The 20,359-nt window shown below is 43.0% G+C and overlaps 5 protein-coding genes across 5 annotated transcripts; 3 read left to right on the top strand and 2 right to left on the bottom strand.

Moving 5' to 3' along the window:
• Window positions 1-2,009: 2,009 nt before the first annotated feature.
• On the top strand, window positions 2,010-3,317 carry A1O9_05268 (uncharacterized protein; the record flags this gene model as incomplete). The annotated part of the gene is made up of 1 exon (XM_013404487.1): window positions 2,010-3,317. Exon 1 carries the CDS (start codon window positions 2,301-2,303, stop codon window positions 3,315-3,317), a length of 1,017 nt encoding a protein of 338 aa, XP_013259941.1. The 5' UTR covers window positions 2,010-2,300.
• Window positions 3,318-6,793: 3,476 nt separating this feature from the next.
• A1O9_05269 (uncharacterized protein) lies at window positions 6,794-7,009 on the top strand (the record flags this gene model as incomplete). The annotated part of the gene is made up of 1 exon (XM_013404488.1): window positions 6,794-7,009. A coding segment is annotated over one exon (216 nt), but the record flags the coding sequence as incomplete, so codon positions are not given.
• A 927-nt stretch (window positions 7,010-7,936) lies between these two features.
• On the top strand, window positions 7,937-8,627 carry A1O9_05270 (uncharacterized protein; the record flags this gene model as incomplete). The annotated part of the gene is made up of 2 exons (XM_013404489.1): window positions 7,937-8,299; window positions 8,484-8,627. Coding segments are annotated over 2 exons (507 nt in total), but the record flags the coding sequence as incomplete, so codon positions are not given.
• A 1,760-nt stretch (window positions 8,628-10,387) lies between these two features.
• A1O9_05271 (uncharacterized protein) lies at window positions 10,388-11,417 on the bottom strand (the record flags this gene model as incomplete). Its single annotated transcript, XM_013404490.1, has 4 exons — window positions 10,388-10,565; window positions 10,648-10,738; window positions 10,801-10,916; window positions 10,987-11,417. 4 exons carry the CDS (start codon window positions 11,415-11,417, stop codon window positions 10,388-10,390), a joined length of 816 nt encoding a protein of 271 aa, XP_013259944.1.
• Window positions 11,418-11,865: 448 nt separating this feature from the next.
• On the bottom strand, window positions 11,866-12,540 carry A1O9_05272 (uncharacterized protein; the record flags this gene model as incomplete). Its single annotated transcript, XM_013404491.1, has 3 exons — window positions 11,866-12,148; window positions 12,209-12,301; window positions 12,416-12,540. 3 exons carry the CDS (start codon window positions 12,538-12,540, stop codon window positions 11,866-11,868), a joined length of 501 nt encoding a protein of 166 aa, XP_013259945.1.
• Between the last annotated feature and the right edge of the window lie 7,819 nt (window positions 12,541-20,359).

Genomic DNA, 20,359 nt, shown 5'->3' on the forward strand with positions numbered 1-20,359 from the left:
GATTCTTCGTCAATAGCTTCAGTTAATGATTTCTGGGGGGAGCTGCCATTGCCCTTTTTTCATAAAGCATTCATTTCCTATCACATGCTATTAATATGCAGACCAAAGCAATATCTGGGCAACTCTGGTGAGCTGGGGCGAGCACAGGGCGGCAACACCTCGTTCCCAAAGGAGAGCGAGCTCATCATAGTTTTCCATACGTTAGTGAGATATTATCGTCCACATTGCACTTCTGCTAGTTCTACTCGATTGAGCATTGGAAGAATGCGTCACCAAGCAGCCCTTGGCTGAAACGAATAAGGGGCCAGCTGGCAAGTGCAGCCGGGCCCAACGAGACTCAGAGCCCGAACTTGACTTGTGGGGGTTGGAATTGAGACATACACTCAACCAGGGTAATGCTTGTTGGTGTGATTTTTCATGTCTTTCGTTTCTAAGGACGCCAGGCCTCGGCGTACTACGAATGCCTTCGATAATACCTTGGCGTTACTCGTAACGCCAAGGCTGGTCCGAACTGTTTTAAAAGGTTACAAAACCTTTCGTAGCACTCGGAATGACAACGTACTTTCTCTCGTACCTGCGCGGTACGATTACATTAGTTCAATCCTAGCTCACGTATCGCTTGGCAATCCTTCTGCAGGTGCTAGTTTGGGCGCCACGCCCCTAAGTCTTAACTAAAGTGTACCTAAAACGTAAGTGGTTTTTAGGCTATGGACTCCCAGGTAGCTCGCCAAGCGTCACGTGAGTGCGTTCCTAGCTAGCAATATTCCCCTAGTGGATTGTAGACCCTTAGGCCGTAGGTCCCTCAATACAGAGCAGTATTCCCTCCACGCTCCGCCACCTGCCAGATTACAGTAGCATCGTTCCTGTCCTACAGAAGATGATGAAAAGAAGCGAAGATTCGGGGCGCACATAAAATATAATCCTTTTCTGAGATCACGGAGCACCGGCTTTCCCGCTCCGAGATGAAATTGCACCCTTCGGACAACTGATTCATAAACTGGCTATAGTAGCATTTCTCGATGCATAATATTCTCTGCGGTAATGGGCTCGTTAGCGGACGGTAGCAGTGATAAATTAGCTATATCAGTGACCCGTAACAGTGCTACCTAAAGCTGACCATGGGTTAATGGCGGTACGTGTAAATCGACACCAAGATAGTTGAATGACTGGCCCTGTAACAACCAACTACTCAGACAGCCAGGATCCCGCGGAGCAAAGGACCGCGATTGCAACTGATTCTATGAGGCAGGCAGCGTGGAGCGCTCCGAAGCTATAGATTCAATCTATCGTCACTAAAGTACGAGGTTAGGGCAGAAGCGCTGGAGCAGCAGCATTGGAGCATGGATTCGCTCAAGTTCAGGGGGCCTTATTTGAAACAGATGTCTACTGAGAGGCAGGTTTATAGCCCACCGCTTTGGAGGCCAGATTAGACCCCTCGTATCTCATGTGATGCTCATGGGTCAAGTAACCTCCTCACCAAAAGAGATGCAAACCTCGGAATTTTGAGGTGGCCCGTTATCGTCCGATAACAATAGATGCAGGCGGAACGAACCCGATGAGTACGTTTCCAAGTCGGAATTGACGGCGGAAATGTGTCGGGCAGCGAGTCTTGGCAGCGACCTATGAAACGCTAATTGAGCCTAATTATACGGGGGCGCCTTTAAGGTCTGGGGACTTATCTGCAGACATACTTTGCCATTACTTTGAATAAGTTAGACGCACGCAAAAAGAAGTTGCGCGGCAACGGGCTGTAAGTTGTCAGCTTAGATGCAGATCTCGATACCTGTTGTTGCAGGATACGAAGCACAAAGATTCGCGAAATTTAACGAACTCGGGGTGAAATTACTCTTCCCTTGTCGAGTCTGATCGTGATCGTACGGTAAAGGTGGAAGATCGACTGTCTCTAGGCGATGGCCAAATTACGACAGCCTCTTCTTCCCTTCACGTCAAAGCCACCATCGGACGGATCAACCAAACCACTAGACGCAAGCAATCATCAAAATTTGATCCCATCAAAGCCGCCTCCTTGGCTACCAACGAAATTATGGGACAATATTCTGGATCTCGTTGGAACGTTTGCACTAAAGAAGTTTCGACTGGTATGCCTGCAATGGTCCGTACTTGGTGCTGAGCGTCTCTACTCGACGGTTTACCTCACCCCCTACGAGAGAAGCTGGTCAGGACTCATTTCAATATCTACCTCGCGCCATGCATCGTCAGTTAAGAAGATAGTGTGGAACGCTCTTGAGCTTCCTGAGGAATGTCTGGACGGAGAAATATGGGCCATTCGATACCAAAACATGCTCCGGGGATTGAAACACCGGCAGATTCTCCATTTCCACCAGGTCTACGTAAAAGCCTACAGAGACCGCAAAGGCTTCTTGCGGTCCTCTAAAATCGAATCGATCCAAGGTGCTATAAACAACCTGCTAAATTGTCACGATATCATTCTGTCTGACGACTATGATCTACAGACCGGCTGCAAAGATTCCGATTTTAGAGTGGGAATTCTTAGTCACCCCGACCTTCTGAACAAGCTAACTACATGGGGGCTGCGCCCTCAGATGTGGGAGTGGACAAACGAACCCCGTGATTCTCTGCTTGCTGTTGGAGATATATTTCAGGCTCTGCAAGGTTGTTTTTTTATTACCAGTTTGACGATCGACTTTTGGGCTGCACATTGGAATGAAATACACGGGGCTATCAAATACGAGTATATTGGTAACCCATCTTCACGACGGTTTCTTCGCACAGAGCTCAAGTATCCTCATATTCACCAATTGGAATTCAAGGTACGCTTCTGTGAGTTCCTATGGAACTGGGTTAAAGAGCCCAGCATTCAATCAACTCTTAAGCATGTGATCGGCTGCACGGACTCGTTTCCGGAACTTCAAGAGCTTTCTTTCGCACCGTCATTCTCAGAGCCTGAACAGGGATATGTGGAATACTTTCAACTAAGATCTGAGAGCATCGATGATGATGGTGGTGGTGATGATGATATTGCTCTCAATACCCGTTTTAACCCTACAACTACTGCAACCGAACGCGTAACAAGAGATGCTTTGGCGCAAGGCTTGACAGATACCGTATTAAACTGCATGTACGCTGAGCTCCTCCCTACCACTTTTCCGCTGCCCAAATTGAGAACGGTTCGCTTTTCAAATGCGACACTGGATATGAGATTACTTCTTTATTGGCTAGCTAGCCATAAGCAACTTCCTAGTTCGAGTATTTCTATTCACCTACTGGAGACTACTATCTTTCACGGTCTTAACCCGGGACTATTCCTGGAAGCACTTGCGCAGCTCAACGTGTGAATATCTTACGATGCGCAAAACACATTTTACTTTCCTCTGGACACAACGTACGCTCGATACATTAGAATACCCCGCCTTGAATGTTATCTTATTAACGGGAGGAAAGTCACTGCTATTCGACGATGGTCACAAGATGCGCTCTATTCACCAGATATTGGACACATGCTTGAGCCCTTCCCGCAATTTCACGGGATGGCTAAGCAGTGCTATGCAGAATTCATCCATCGCCCAGACAACATCGAGCAGTTTGTGATCGATTATGCAAAGAAAGAGTATTTAACCGCGCAAACGATCTTCTATTCCTATCGTATTTCTCTAGATGAGCACAAGCATAGCACCTGGGAATGGGTCCGCGTGAGAGCATACTTACACAATCCGACCGACGCAGAAGAGCAAAAGCGGACTGCAGCTATTGTGGCGTTGAAGTTAATCCCTGGCCACCCAGATGACTTTGACTGGTATTATGATACTGAATCGGAGATCTTGGACGCTGCAATTAGTGGGATAGAAGAGCTTGTGCAGGATGCACAAGCAAAGCAGGAAATCGAAGATCAGGAGCTACTGCGACAATACGAAACGGAGCTCCTAGGACTTGATTTAATTGAGGCAGATACCTAACTAGAGTCATACGAGACAACAAGCACTACATTCGTCCCCATCGTCAAAAACTTTCTATCCTGCCTCAAGCATGTCAATAAATTTCAGATTCGTCCAAATTACATCAACAATCACCCAGATCCACGCACTCCAGAACACCTGCGTCTCCCATTAGCGTTATGGTGTTGTTTAGCCCGGAATTTTCGCACGAAGGCCAGTTCGTAACATCTTAGCAGCAATGTTGGGGGAGCTGACGGAACCTTAGCTGAAACATATATCAAGCTGTGAGGCAGGTTTAGCCTACTGCTAGAGGAGCTGGATTTTGGACCTCTTTGGGAATGAAATCTGACTCCTGATTGTAAATCTACTCCCTCACAAAATAAGGGATCAAGCCTCAAGTTACTGAGGTGTCTGATGCTAGATCGATCAGAATAGATGCATTGTACATCGCTCCTGCAGCGGCCGCACCAGGTCGAAATCATGGCGGATGCCCCTGGGATTACCTAACGTCGCGATTTCTCCACTGGGCTCTTCTCAGCCGTTGAGAACCGTGACCATCCCGACTTAGCTATTTCCTTTGCCTTGCCTTGGCCGAGGATGCTTCTATCAATATGCACACCCCACGTTCCACCTGACTACTTATCAATTACCTAGCTTCCAGCACCACTATCAATTTTCCAAGCATAGCATCGTCGTCACTTTAAAGTTGCCTCTACATTGATCTTTGAATGTTTTTCTACAGCTCATGGCCCGTGTTCGTTGGAAAGAGCTTCGCCTCTAGTGATACTTTCGAAGAGTGATCGACTGTTACGAACCAGGTCACAGATGAGGTCGCCGGGACAGGCGCCCCGCGTTCCATGGGACAGTTATTAGAAGGTTAGCCGATGGAGGACGAGGCTACATCACGTGACCCTGGGGGTGCTTTGGTGCATTACTGCAATGGAACAATGCAACAATGCAGCAATGCAGCAGGGATGGCATTATATATACACGCTCCTTCACCTAGATAGTACAGTTCGTAGTTAACTTCGTTAGCAATCCTATACCTACATTTTAGGATACAGTCCGACGATTGAATATTCCCTTTGTCATCCTGGTCAACACTCTTGTGTCCACTCTATCAAGGAACCCTACCTTGGTCAGAACTGCTTGCAGCTCGGATCATAACATCGACGTCTATCCGTTAAGGCGGCAATTTGGGAATATATTGTTGCTCGGAGTGGTGTCGGTAGTTCGGCGCGAGGAAGATGGATCTACTTAGTCTATCAGTAAGTGCGATCGCCATTCTAGATCTATCTGCCAAAGTTATTAAACATATCAACGGCGTAAGTGGGGCAAGAAAAGAACGGAAACGGCTTCGTGATGAGATACGTGCTTATGAAGCTATCCCCCAAGACCTTAAGGATGAGTTAGTGATTTGAGGTAAAGGTGCTTGGAAAGACACGCTTATAGCACTTGAAGCCCCTGGCGTACCTGTAGGTCGGCTGGAAGCTACTTTGAGTATTCTTAAAGCAGAGCTGCGGGCCTAGAGAAAAAGAATCAAACGCTATTCAAGACGCTATTTAAGGCCTTGAAATGGCCACTCGAAATTAGAACAGTGGACAAGTTTATTGACGCATTGGAACGCGTGAAGCGTCTTTTAGCTTTAGCCCTGATAAACAGTTGCCGAAATCTGATCCACGACATCCAAACGAGTTCCAAAGACAACGGCAGACACCTTATGGAATTAATGTAGGCTACTAGGGAAAATCCCACCAACAGTCAGATCCAGTTTGATGGGCTGAGAAACGGATTATTGCGTCTCTTTAGGTCATAAAGCGTCCTTCGAGATAACCTCAAGCGTTTAAATGAATTTCCGGAGAATAATGAAGGTGCTGAGAAGCATATAGCTACTTTAGAGTGGTTCACCCGGATTGCTTATACCTCTAAACAAAACTACTTCTTCAATCGACGCCAACAAGGGGCTGGCCAATGGCTTTTACAATTAGAAAAATACACATCGTGGCTACAAAAGAAGTGAACAAACATTATTCTGCTTAGAAGTTCTAGGTACTAAGAAGATAACTCTTATAATAATTGTGGTTGAGGATCTCTATGAGGGATTTGGCTAAGATCTAATAGTTAGAGTTACTCATATCTACTGCAACTTTCGAGAGCAAGAAGAGCAAAAGGTTGACAAAATATTCGCCAGCGTACTGAGATAATTAGTAGATGGATCGGCTCCCGTCCTAGACCCTCTAACGAAGCTTTACGCCGAACACGAAGCTGGAAAGACCCAGCTATATATGGACGAAGTTTTGGAGACTCTGTCTGCTGTGATTGCTATGTATTTAAGAGTTTCTGTCTTCATCGATGCCCTTGACGAATGCCGGAAATCGGATCGATTGAAAATTCTATTAGAGATTTCTAGTCTCTAGAAGAAGACCGGATGAAACTTCTTTGTAACATCTCGGCCGATCTCAGACGTCAAGAAGGAATTCAGAGAATATATATTATACGAATCACTCGAGATACGCGCCTCGGCCGAAGACATACGTCTCTATCTCAATAGACGCATAGATAGGTTACAAGTATCTATATTGGAGTGGCTATTACTTCAAGAAGAAATCAAGAGGGTAATTTGTGAAGCTGTGGATGGAATGTATGTACTTCATTGCCTCTGAAAATGGAGTGTAATCTACAAAGTTTCATATAGGTTCCTCTTAGTACAGCTATTCCTTCGCTTTCTAGAGCACTAAACTTCGGTGAGAGAGACAAAGAATTCGTTGAAATATTACCTGGAGGCATCAGGTGAAGGAACTAAAGATGGGAAACTAGGCTTATTAACTAGAGCATATCAGTATATAATGAATCGGATTAATAGGTAACAACGGAGACTTCGAGAGCTGGCTTATAACGCTCTTTACTGGATCGCATCAGCGAAGAGACTACTTTCGACATTAGAGGTGCAGTACGCCCTTACTGTAGTTCCAGGCGACTCGCAACTCGACGAGGATAATATTCGTGATTTAGATCTTACCGTCTCTGTCTATTGTGGAATAGTTACCGTCGATAAAAACAGTAAAATCATCCTTTTAGTACAATATAACACCTAAGAATTCTTTGAGAACTAGAAGGATTAGCCGAATAATGCGGATACTCATATCGCAAAGATTCATGCGCTCTCTATATATCTCTCTCTTTCAGCTCCTTTGAGAACGGGATTTACGAAAATGATTCAAAGTTTGGGGAATGACTACGACTAAATCCTCTCTACAGCTACGCAGCACAAAATTAGGGGTATCATGCTAATAAGTTGTAAATATGCTATTCAGAAATTCTCAACTCCTTGGAGTCCGAAGTTAAGGCGAGAGCTTTAAGTTAAGTACTGTTGGTAACTAAGTTATCTGGCTTGGACTATGGCTACAACTATTGCGACAAATTTCCCAAATCTATGATAGCCCTATATTTAGCAGTATACTTCGGGTCGAGCCTGCTGTGCAACTACTCCCAAATAGTCCTCGCCTTCGAAAGATAGCGACGGTCGAATACCGCTGTCTTATGCTGCTGAGAACGGGCACGACAGCGTCGTCAAGGCGTTACTTGGGGAGAGCGTAAGCACAGGGCTGAATGGTAGCACTTGTGCCGTAGATGGCCCTGCTACGGTCTGGAACAGCGGTGAGTGTGTTATGAAGCTATAGGTTGAGTCAAGTTCGCTCGAGGCTAAAATTAAGGATAAGGATGGATGACCACGACTTACTATACATGGCCATGGAACGATAGTGAAGCTACTGTTAGCAGTTGAGCCAACTCTAAGGACAACGGTGCGTGTACGCCGCTAGCGTGGGCTGCCATAAACCGTTACGAAGCAATCGTTGGGTTGCTTCTAGCCGCAAAGAAGGTGAAGGCTGATTCAACAACTCTAAACCGTGACTGGGGTAAGTTGCAATAGATATGCTGACTGAAATTTCAAAAGCACTAACCTCAAGCCACTACCAGCGAAACGCAGCAATCACATGGTTATTCGATGGATTAATTCTTTCCGGAAGCCGCTGTTATGGGCCGCCGAGCACGGCCATAAGATAATTGTGAAACAACTCCTGAAAAAGAGTGAAGTTGATCCTGACTTGAAAGATGGTAATGGATGTACACCACTATCATGGGCTCCCAAAAATGGCGATGAAGCAATCTTTAATCTCCTTTTAGAGATAGGCAGAGTCGATGTTGACTGCAAACCTACTAACTGGACTTGCAAAGGCATCACACCACTCATGCTCGCCGCAGCCGGTGGCCACCAAGCAACGGTGCATAAGCTGATTATGACTGGTAAAGCCGATATTGAATCAAGGACAAACGGGAACTTTCTGCTAGGTCGAACAATACTATCCGACGCTGCGAGCCTCGAGGTATCGCCACGAAGCGGTAGTAAGACTTTTGCTTAAAATGGGTAATGTGGCCGTTGACTCGAAGTCCACTGGGGAGTATGAGCTGGACTGGGCGCAAATAGTCTGGAATGCGGATAGCGATGAAACAGTTGGCGAATCCAATGATAGTGGGGACAACGTCACAGGCCGGACCCCGCTGTCCTAGGCTGCTGAAGGAGGGCACGATGGTGTTATTAAGCTGCTCCTTGGGAAGGGAGCAGACCCCAATTCGAAGGATAAAGGTGGGTTGACGCCGTTGTTTTGGGCTGCCAGAAATGGGCATGATGCAACAGTTAAGATGCTGCTCGCAACGCCAGGCGGCGAGGCTGACCACCAGTGGAACTAAGGTGGGCCGCACACCACTTTCATGGGCAGCCGAGAGAGGGCATGAGCAAGTCGTTAAACTACTATTCCGCTAAGGAGCTAGGGCCGACTCATGTGCTACGGGGATGTGTAATGTCGGCTGAACGACACTGTTGTACGCGGCTGAGCAAGGATACGAAACGGTTGTCAAATTGCTGCTGGAAAATCGGGTGTAGAGGTCAACTCTAAAGGCGGGGATGAACGGATGTAGCAATGTTATCCCGCTTGGTGTCGTTTGGTTAGACAGATGTGAACTCTAACATGATTAAAATTGGGAGAAGTACTGGCACTACCTTTGTTTCGATTCTTCAAGGTTCCAGAGAAATCGCTGGGAGAGGGAAGTTGATTAGTATGAGGATGTGTTGGAGCTTGCGCAGGGTCCAGCTCATCGTGGCAGCGAAATATTTACTGCGTTTTCGTCGTCAGGACGACAGGTTTCAGGCCGAAATAGTACGGATGTAGCGATTTGTCGAGCTAGTATAGCTAATGTATGCCTAATCAATAAGGATGGACCACCCAAACATCATGTGCGAGAGTGGGCAATGATACAAGTGGATTAGCGGGATAGGAGATAGCAGACGGAATCTTTCGCGGCCTTTTGGTAATGACTGCAAACAGTGCCTTCTTTCAGCCAGTTGTCAGGGCAAAAGTATCAGGCGTCTACCGAACCAAACACATATAGCACTAATGCACATTGACAGAAGCGTCACAAGTTATGTGATCCCGCCCGAACTATCATTCTTTCCCTCATCGTGGCCGACCTGAAAGCTGAGCTTGTCTTCAATTATCAGTCTGATAGACTGGGGAGAAAGAAATGCCATTATCGAACAACTTGCAACACGAAGGTCCTAGTGTACAGCAATCGCTCTGTCCAGGGTTGCTGCCTCATCCCGAGATCTTGAGGCTGCCTGAATGTCCCCATGTCACCGAGCCTGGGCGTCAGCTTTGAGGCGGTGTCGCTTGCGCCCGACATCATGTGTCGTGCACTGCCGTTTGTAATTTTCGAGGCAGCGAGGAATACAGATTACCTGTTAGAGTTTAGTTTATCGCTGTCGTGGCCTACATGAATCGTACAAAACGCTAAAAGCTGATCCCAGATCCCTGAAAGCGATCCCATCAAGTTTGGGCAATGCTGGAATTTAAGAAAGGACTGCATAACCGAAGTATGGGATAAAATGAGATCGTTGAAGCAATGGTGATATGGAGGGTTTTAGGTTTGTCTCGGAAGAGGAAAAAATAACCCCTTTGTCTTCAGCCTTAAGGTTGACTGCTGTTGAAGGCGGGGCTTCGTTAAGCTTAATTCTAGCCATGTAATAAAATGGCCTACTCGGGCCCAGGGCGGCGTGCTGCTCAGGGAGTGCTCGGCGAGCACTCAGTGATTGTCAGCTAACGGCCCAGTTGAAGCAGCCTGCGCCAACCCCCTAAGAGTTTTTGGTTCTCGAGTAATTTGGAAACGTACGAAAGTACAACATGACGACAACTGATCCTGGACACTCAATTTAGTCATTCAATTTCCTATCTAACGGCGCTTAAGTTGCACTTGAGGACATGACGCTGAAAGCGCATCCACATCGAGCACAAGAATTTAATCTTCGGTAACCTGTTCGAAAAGGAAGAACTTGCCTTGATGAAATTGAAGCCCAGCAGGACCAGAATCTCTCCTAGACAATGAACTTGATGCTAAAGACACTGATGCCTGCGATAATCTCACTTTACAAGCGTCATCTCCAACTGCTTTGTACTGGGACCTGCTTTCACATCACCGCAATATTCAGCTCCATCTTTCACGTCCCCCAACCCTTCCTTCTTCTTTTCATCAACCACTTGTGCATCATCAACCCTGACCACTCCTTCCAGAGCTGCAGCGTACTCCTCCCTTCGCTTCCTGTATTCAGGTAAAACGCATTAGCCCCTTGCCCTGCACTTCCGGACTTATAAGCAGAACAGAACGGGTCGTCGCAACATACCTGAAGTAGCGAGCGTCAAAATATCGTAAAACACAGGTCATGATAATGGCTGTTGTCAACAGAGCGGCACCAGCTTCCCAGCCATACTTGTCTGAACGATATCAGTCAGTGGACAGACCGCAAAGATTCAATGCAGGGTTGGGGCTTTCTCACAATGGGGAGCCTGCTTTGCCGGCCACATGAGGAAGTTAGACCATGCAGCAATGGCATAGTCCGCAGCGATAGTGGCGCCCACAATGAGCGCTCGTGCCTCTGGGTGATTTCGGATCCTTCGGCCTGGGTTAGCAATTGCTTACAGCCTTGGGACCAAATGTCCGCGGAGTGATGCAGACGACTCACATGTCTGCAAGCCACGAGAAGATCAACGGAGCTGTCCCCAGAACCATAAAATTGATGAAATAGCTGGCGTAAGCTGCTGGTAGACTAACGGTCTCAGGATGAGATGTCCAAACGCTCATGGTTATCGCAGGGATCAGGCCGATAGTAAGCTGAACTATGATCAGCGGCCAGCGGGTCTGTAGATGATCCGAAAGAAACGCCCAAAACCAGACGAACACCACTTGTATGGCACTTCCACCGATAGGAATTGCGTTCACTTTGGCAATGGTCCACGTCTTTGTCCCATCTGCGTTCTTCAGACTTCTGAGAAAGAGCCCAAAGTAAGTCCAGCCCTGATTCCCAATGACTGCAAATATATAGGATGGCGACACAGTACGTTCCGTAGGAGAAAGAGGTTCGTCTAATAGAACGTCAGCACTGTACGTCAGCATTGCCGAGGAGAAAATAGCTTGTTCCACTCGCAAGAGGCTTCATACCTAGCGCCCGCCCAAGTTACTGACTTGGGCTCTGCACGACCGTGGCGAGTAAGTCTGTGAAGCGCAATCTCAGCATGATCTTTCTTAAACCATACAGCTCTCGGATTTGGACGATTTGGGTAATCTGGAAGCATGAAAATTCCAGCAAAGCCCCAAACCACAGTGATGATGGAGTTGATTATGAACAGCCACCTGATGGTTGTCAGGTTTACCATGTCAGCTAGATCACAGATGATCGATTAATACAAAGGAGATACACACCTCCATCCAGGAATGCCGCTACTCCCATCCAGAGTGCTGCTGATCGCTGCTTGGATAGCGCCAGACATCATGCTACCTACCGCTTGGCAAGAATGGTAGAAGCCCATCCGTTTCGCAAGCTCAAGCGGAGTGTACCAATGCACTATCGAATCCACGTCAACTCGGGACCAGCATTGAACAGCAGCATCCAGGCGTACTCACTAAGAATTGTCATCATGCCAGGCCAGGCACTGCTCTCACAGAGACCAAGGAACGTGCGAATGGCATAGACCTGCTTTGCATCCTTGGTTACGGCCAAAAGTCCAGTGAGGACGCCCCATGTAATTTCTAGCCCGGAGAGCCAAAAACTTGGGCGGACGTATCTAAGAATGATCTGAGAAGGGACCAGCATGATGCAATACCCTACATTGACGTAAGTGGTGAAGCTATATTTTTTAACTTAGCATGCACAATTCTCTCAGTGGCTGTTGAGGAAGTCAACATACTAGTTGAGCTCATTGCCGTAGAGATGAAGATCCTCTTTCATACCGGATACATATGCGTTCTTGATATTCATTTGATCTAGAAACCTGGTAAAGCTCGACCATTAGAGCGGACTCAAGGGTATGTCGCATAGAAAGAGGTGATCGCTTGATGACTGCCACACTAAAGTCAGTGACCCGTAGAAGGAGTAACGATAAGCGGGAAGCAACATACCCTGTGAAATGCAGCTAAACATCAACAAGAATGTATCCAGACGTCTGACTACACCACGTTCCGCAGGGCTGTAACCACCTGGAGCCACTTTGGCATTCCGTGAGAAGCGAAGCGACATCATTGTTTTGGGAGGAAGAATTCAAGCTGTAGTCCATCCCTAGTAATGGTGAATTTACAAGACATATGTACTTAGTATCCAGGAATCTTGTATCTTTTCAGGCATTGCTGTGGTCTCCAGACTTCGAAAGCTTTAAGGATAATTCAGATATACTAGTCAAAGTCTAATGATTGGAAAAGCATCGCTAATTGGAGCGGACGACGCCGCCAGGTGAGCGGAGGTAGGGAATGACTCTGAGGAGCGAATCGGCGGAGCGAACGGAAATGCGAGCGAATGCCAAGGATGCGATTTGATGCCAAGAGGGTCGATTTTTGGCGTGTTTTCACCCACAATTCCATCTCTTGCCATAAATAGTTGTAAAATCGCATTAATTGTATCGAATCACTCACCGACCTCGCCGTCGCCTTATAAAATAATTTATATAGCCTTTTTTTAGTGTTTTAATAACTCCTCCTCTTTTACGTGCTAAAATAACTAATATTACGTAATAGACTACGCTAGTTAGGTGCGTTAAGCATTATCGAGGTATTCTTAAGCGCCACGTTATTGCGCAACCGCCTTATTAGCGTTAGGAACCTACTATCGGAGAGGTCTTTAATAATAGAAAGGATGCGGAGGTTCGCTTATAATTATAGGCGCTCATCGTAGGGTTTAATATTGTTTATAAAGGCGGTAGATCCTCTAAGGTTCTAGGAGGCCTTTATCGGTGTATATACTACGGTAAGGAGTCGAGGAATAACTATAGGCTCGAGGATCGAGTAACGTATAATCCTAAGGGTAAAATTACCTTATTACGTAAGCGTAAGAGTACTAAAGTATACCTAACTAACTACGATTAGCGCGTTAACCTTATATTTATTATAATCGATAAAAAGGATAAGTCTTAGGGACGATAATAGACCTTTACGAAGGTCTTACTTACTTATATAGGTTATTCCTTAACCGCTAACCCTTTTGCCGCCTATCTAAATTACCGTAAAAGGCTTACGGAGTAGAAGGACTTAATTATAAAGGCTATAGCTTATCGTAGAGCTAAAGTCGTGTATTCTAGCTTAAGGAGGATTATAGAGAGTAAGGAATTCGCCCTCTACCTATTCGTTAAGGAGTATTATAATATAATACGTAAAAAGCCTATAGATAAGGATAATAATAAATTAATTATTAGTCTAGTTTATAAGATTTAAGAGAGTAATTAGTACTACGAATTTAGGAGTAAGGTTTATAAGGATAAGGAGGGTAAGGTCGTCGGTAGGAAACTTATTTAAGTATAGTTTACGTACCTAAAATTAATATCCTATATAAAGAAGTTTATTAGCGACTTTATTATTTATATTAACGGTACCTTTAATACTAATAAATTAAAGATACTACTCCTTATCGCTATCGATTAATTAAATAGTAGTAAAACCTTCTCTATAGCCTTTTCCTAGTGTCCTAAAGAGGATAAGGCGTTATACACCTTTTTTTAGTAGTACCTTAAGGATTACTATTTTAACGTACTAGGAGAACCTTCCTACGCTCCTCTACGAGTCCTTATAAGTAACTAAAACGTAGGCATTACGGTATTAGCCCGAAAGCTTTTTCCGGATATAAAGTACTAGTTTTATAACTAGTACGCTATTTAGGTATATTACGGGTTAAACCCGTATAAAGCTCTAGAGTACGCCCTAGAGCGATTACTCGTAGTGTACCTTTAGGCTATATAACTATATAGCCGAAACTACGTGATTCCTCTCTATCGATTATCTCCTAGGTAACTATACTAATCTACTATAGGAGAGGCTAGGGAGTATTTCCTTTATTCGTATAGTAGATAGATTTTCTCTTTTCTTTTTTCTCCTTAGCTTAAGAATCCTCGTTATACGATAGTTAGACGAATTACTCTAAATTCCTAGCTAAACCCTTATATTATTCTTAAGCTTTCTATCGTACGTAGCGAAAGAGTATCGCGTACGAAATAGATAACGAATAGTAACTAACGGAAACCGCTCTAGCGTAGGCGGTAGAGCTATACTAGCTCTTATAGGCTTAAAACTAAAGGATAATAGTACTCGAGAATTAACTCGGCTAATAGAATAGAGTACGAGCTCGTACGCTTAAAGTAACGACTTCTACGACGGCGAGCGCTATATAGGAATCCGACTCTATACGACGAAAGGCTAAGCTCCCCGAGCTAGCTAAATTTAATAGAAAAAGATTAGAGTTTCGGTCGTAGCTTACCTAAGCTCGAGCTAAGTTAGCGGTCGATAAGTAAGAAGAAACCGAAGTCGTACGATTTTAGTATTTCTATAGTAGACTAAGGAGCTACGTTCTTACCTAGGTTAGCTCGTAGGTTAATTCCGTATAATTAACCCTCGAAATAAATATAGAAGGACTTATTAGTTAATTAAAGGCGGCGTACGAGGACGTCGACGCCGTAGAGAGAGTATTACGGAAACTTTCTTAGCTAAAGTAGGATAGAAAGTCCTTTAGCGTATTTCTCGCCGAGTTTAATCGTACGCTACTCGAGGCCGGCGGACTAGACTAGGCCGACTCGATAAAGAAGACGTTTATATTAAACTACCTTTCGTACGACCTAAAGAGCGCCCTCGTTATAACGCTAATTCTATTAATCTATAGGGAGTACTATATTCTCCTCTATACGGTTAGTATAAACTTAGAGGCTCTTCGATAGAAGAAAGCTAGAGAGAAGATATCTAGGAGTAATCTATTCGATACTACTAGTCGTACGAAAGATAAGATAGATTAGACGCCGACGGTATAAGCTATAGCGTTCTTAGCGGGACTATAGAGAGCTTTATAGGTATCGTAAACGATACTTAACTAAAGAAAGGAGCTTAGGGCGTATCTTCGTTACGACTAACGGAGTTACTTTATCGTTAAATATCTTCTTCTTCCCGTCGTACGACCTAAGACGAAGAAGAGAATAGTAGTACTAGAGACTATAGACGATAATAAGGAATCGTTAAAAGAGTAGCTCCTACTAGAAGTCGTCGGTAGGAGCGTACGAAGAAGACGAAGAAGAAATAGAAGGCTTTTCGGCTCTCGATAGACGACTAATTCTTTATAGTTTTATTACTTTTAGATAAATAATATTATATATCGGCTCTAATCGATTCTAGTTATTTATCGTACGATTTAATTAACTCTCGCTTCGCTTCTCGCTATTCTTTCGAGCGTATCTCTATTACTCCTTATTCGATCTTCGAATTCGACTCCTTCGTACGATCTAAAATCTTCGAAGTAGCGAAGGTTAAAGTCGAGATCGATAGCTATAAGGAAATAGCGTTCTTCTATATTATTTCGAACTTAGCGTACGAAATTATTCTTAGCCTACTCTAGATAAAGAAGAACGACGTACGTCTTAGCGCCGCGAACGACTCTCTCTTAATAGGCTATTCCGATTTAAAGGTCTATAATATACTACGAAAACTACGTACGCTCTTAGACTATAGCTAGGTTTCCGTCGTAGTATTCGGTCTACTAGCTTAGAGAAGTAAGAAGCGTATAGAGACCTAGGTATTCTCGACGATAATAGCGGATATTAAAAAAGTACTTAGAGTAAAGACGCCTACTAATTCGCGTACGAAGCTTCCTTAATAGTACTACTATTTCTTAGACGTCTTTAGTCGTACGAAAGTAGAGAAGTTACTTCCTTTACGAGGGAAGGAGATCGACTACGCGATCGACCTCGAACTAAAAGACGAAAAGAAACCTTAAGTCCCGTAGGGCCCGCTATATAATATATCTCGAGACGAATTCTTAGTACTACGGCGTACGCTTATTAAACTCCTCGATAAAAGATTTATTAGAGTAAGTAACTCGTTAGCGGCGGCCCTAGTTTTCTTCGTACGAAAGCTAGGAGGAGGATTACGATTCTATATTAACTATCGAGGGCTAAATAAGCTAACGAAGAAGGATTAATACTTATTACTATTAATCTACGAGACTCTACGGAATATCGAATAAGTAAAGTAGTATATAAAGCTCGATATTATCGCGGCCTTTTATAAAATTCGAATTATAGAAGGAGATAAGTAGATAATAGTATTCTATATAAGATATAGTCTTTTCGAATAGCTAGTTATTTCTTTTAGACTTACTAACGCGCCTAGTACGTTCTAGAAGTATATTAACTAGGCCTTATAAGATTACCTTAACGTTTTCTACTCGACGTACGTAGACGATATCTTAATTTATTCTTCGAGAATATAACGAGAGTATTAAAACTACGTACGAAAAGTCCTAAGTCGACTCCGCGAAGTAAGGCTTTAAGTCGATATCGATAAATACGAGTTCGAAGTTAAGTCGGTAAAGTACCTAGGATTTATTATCGACGCGGAATAAGGCGTACGAATAGACCTAGTAAAGGTTACTATAATCTAAGAATAATAAGCTTCTAAGTCTATTAAAGGCGTCTAGAGTTTTATCGATTTTATAAACTTCTACCGAAAGTTTATTAAGAGTTTCTCGAAGATAATTCTATCGATTATAAAACTCGTACGAAAGAATTCGACTTTCTATTAGAATTCGGAAGCCGATATAGCGTTCGTACGACTAAAGAAGATATTTATAATAGCTCCGATCCTCGCTCTATTTAACTATATAAAAGAAACGTTTCTAGAAGTTAATACTTCTAAATAGTATATAGGTAGTACCTTATTCTAGGTAGGAGAAGACGGTTTCGTACGACTCTATATATTCTTTTTAAAAAAGAACTTATCCGCGGAATATAACTATAAAATATACGATAAAGAAATATTAACTATTATATATTATCTTAAAGAATAGAACGCTAAGTTAAGGAGTATAGATAAGTTCGAGATACGATTAGATTATAAGAATCTAGAATACTTTATAATTATACGAAAGCTTACGAAGAAGTAAATACGATAGTTTCTTATCTTCTTACGATATAACTTTATAATCTTCTACCTTAAAGGAAAGAATAACGTATAAGTCGACGCGCTATCGCGAAGAGAATAAGATATACCGAAAGAAGAGGAGGACGACCGACTATAGTATCGTTCGATAAGACTATTAAAGCTAGAGTTCTTCGACGCGAAAGAAGCGATTTAAGTAGCTTTCGTACGAGTAGAAGAATCCTCTACCGAAGACTAACTAGCGAGTAACGTAGTTAATACTAACTAGTTTACGGTAGTAGAGTCGGACGAAATATACGAGTAGATTAAGGATTCGATTACTCGAGGAGTACTAAAGTTTCTATCTTCTCTAGCGGTAAAAGTATCTATCGCTAAGTATATAATCGATAGCTAAAGGAACGTACGCTTCCGGAGAAGACTATAGATTCTAAACTTAGAACCTTTACGTACGTTCCTAATTTAAGAAACCTACGATTTAGTAATTAGCGAATACTTCGAGCGGAAGGTAACGAGCTCTTTAATAGTAAAATAATTCTTCTAGCCGAATATACTATAGAATATTCGATAATTCGTACGAAACTATAATATCTACGAACGAATAAAAGCCTAGAGGAAAAGGAAATAAGAATTTCTAAAACTTCTCCCTATACCGAACCGAATATAGAGCGAGATATCTATCGACTTTATTACGAAGCTCCTAGAGAGTTTAGGCTATACGAATTTAGCGGTAATTATAGATCGACTAGGAAAAGGAGTTATTCTTAAATCGATACGTACGATTAAGTCGTAAGATATAGTATTTCTATTCCTACGTATATTCTATAGGACCTACGATTTACCGAGAGCTATTATATCGAATAGAGGAACCTAGTTCGTAAGCGCTCTATAGAAACGAATATATTAGCTACTAAGTATCGTATACCGATTATCTACTATATATTACCCTAAAACGGACGGATCTACGAAACGAATAAATTAGACGATCGAGACGTACGTACGTACGTTCGTAAACGAAGCCTAAGATAATTAGGTAGAGTTACTACTAATCGCTAAGTTAGTAATTAATAATAGGAACGCTTAATCGACTAGTATAAGCTTTTTCTTCCTATCTTACGAATATAATATCGACTTCGTATAACTATAAGATAAACTCCGCGAAGATAAAAGAGGAAATAGCCTAATACGATAGGGCGAAGAGATTATACGAAAACTCTAAAAGGCGAGAGAATAGGCTTAGACTTCTATAGTCGTTACTTAATAAGAGTAAGAGGAAATTATAAATCGTACGAGATAATAGTTAATAGAGTTTCGAGTAGGCGATAAGGTCTAGCTCGACTTAAGGAATATACGTACGACGCGAAAGAGTAAGAAGCTCGATTAAAAGAATACGAAGTATATCGTAACTAAAGTTATTAGATCGTATAGCTATTATCTTAATACGCTAAAAGGAATTTATAACGTATTCTATTCGAACCTACTATATATAGTATCTACGAATCTATTACCTTCGTAAGTTACCGACGATACTTAGTCGAATTCTATTATTATATAGAACGAAGAAGAATACTAGATTAAAAGGATTATCTACTATAAATTCGTATAGAGAGGTCGAGGGTCTTAAAGGTAGTACTTAGTAAAATAGACGGGATATATAGAACTAACCTAGGAATCGGAATTATCGCTCTAGGATATCGTAGCTTTAGATACGTACGAATCGATAGCGAGATAATCGGCTCCCTAATTACTATACGGAAGTAAAGAGAGAGTACGTACGAAAGAACTATAAGAGTAATAAAATATCTAATTATACTATATATATTTAGCTTATTTAGTCGCCGTACGACGAAGCCTAACCGCTACGTTAAGGTATAAGCTATAGTTAAGTATAGAGAATATTCCTTATCTACTAGGATTATACTAGTACTAATATAAGTACTATACGAGGATAAGAGAATAAAAAAATATCGTACGTACCTACCGCTAAGGGGCGGGCCTTTTTATAACTACCTCGCCGAAGCGAGAAGAAGGAGGGAGGGGAAGGAGAGCCTTACGGGTAGGGGGGGGAGCGTCGTCGTTATCGGACGAATTCGACGATAGTACTATAATACTACTATCGTCGTCTTTATCGCGCTCCGAATAACGAGTACCGCGGTCCGGCTACTTATAGTTACCGTACGTACTACCGAAGTATCCTAGAATACGTCGATACTCTAGAAATAGACGTATTAAGCGCTTATAACGGTTATAAAGACCGAAAAGGATACTTCGGCTCTAAATAAGTAAGACGTTAATATACGATAGCCGATACGACCGGACCTATACTAGAATAACTACTCCTCGTACGAAAGGTACGTTAGTTTCTAGTATAGCTAAGACCGCTCGTTAAGAGATATTATAGTAGTACGGTACTAGCGATTACCCGGAGGTAAGGAAAATAGGGATTTAAGTTAGCGCGAGCTACTCTAACTAACGCTAAGTCGTAGCGGTATCCTATACTACTAATACTATATTATCTTAACTTTTCCGTTCTCCTATTAGTACGTACGACTAAACGGGAAGGCCTAGAGCTTAGAGTATAGAGGGCGGATTAAAGAGGAGGGAATAGATTAGTTCGCTTACTTATTTACTATATCGACTACGAGCGTTTAAGGGTTAGTAACGGCTAATAATCGTACGTAATAGGAGTAGAAATAAGTACTTATAAAAACTTTCTCGATAATTAGTATAAGAGAAGAAAAAGTAGGATAAAAGTAAGTAGAGATAAGAGTTTTACTTTATATACTACTCGGCGCCCGACTAGTCTCTATTAGGAGTAGCGGCTTCTTAGCGTCGTACGGAGAGAGGAAGAAAGTAATATTACGGATTAAACTCGTATAAAGCTCTAGAGTACGCCCTAGAGTAATTACTCGTAGTATACCTTTAGGCTATATAACTATATA

Source organism: Exophiala aquamarina (genome assembly GCF_000709125.1).
Source record: "Exophiala aquamarina CBS 119918 chromosome Unknown aczIA-supercont1.4, whole genome shotgun sequence".
In the NCBI taxonomy this organism is placed as follows: domain Eukaryota; kingdom Fungi; phylum Ascomycota; class Eurotiomycetes; order Chaetothyriales; family Herpotrichiellaceae; genus Exophiala; species Exophiala aquamarina.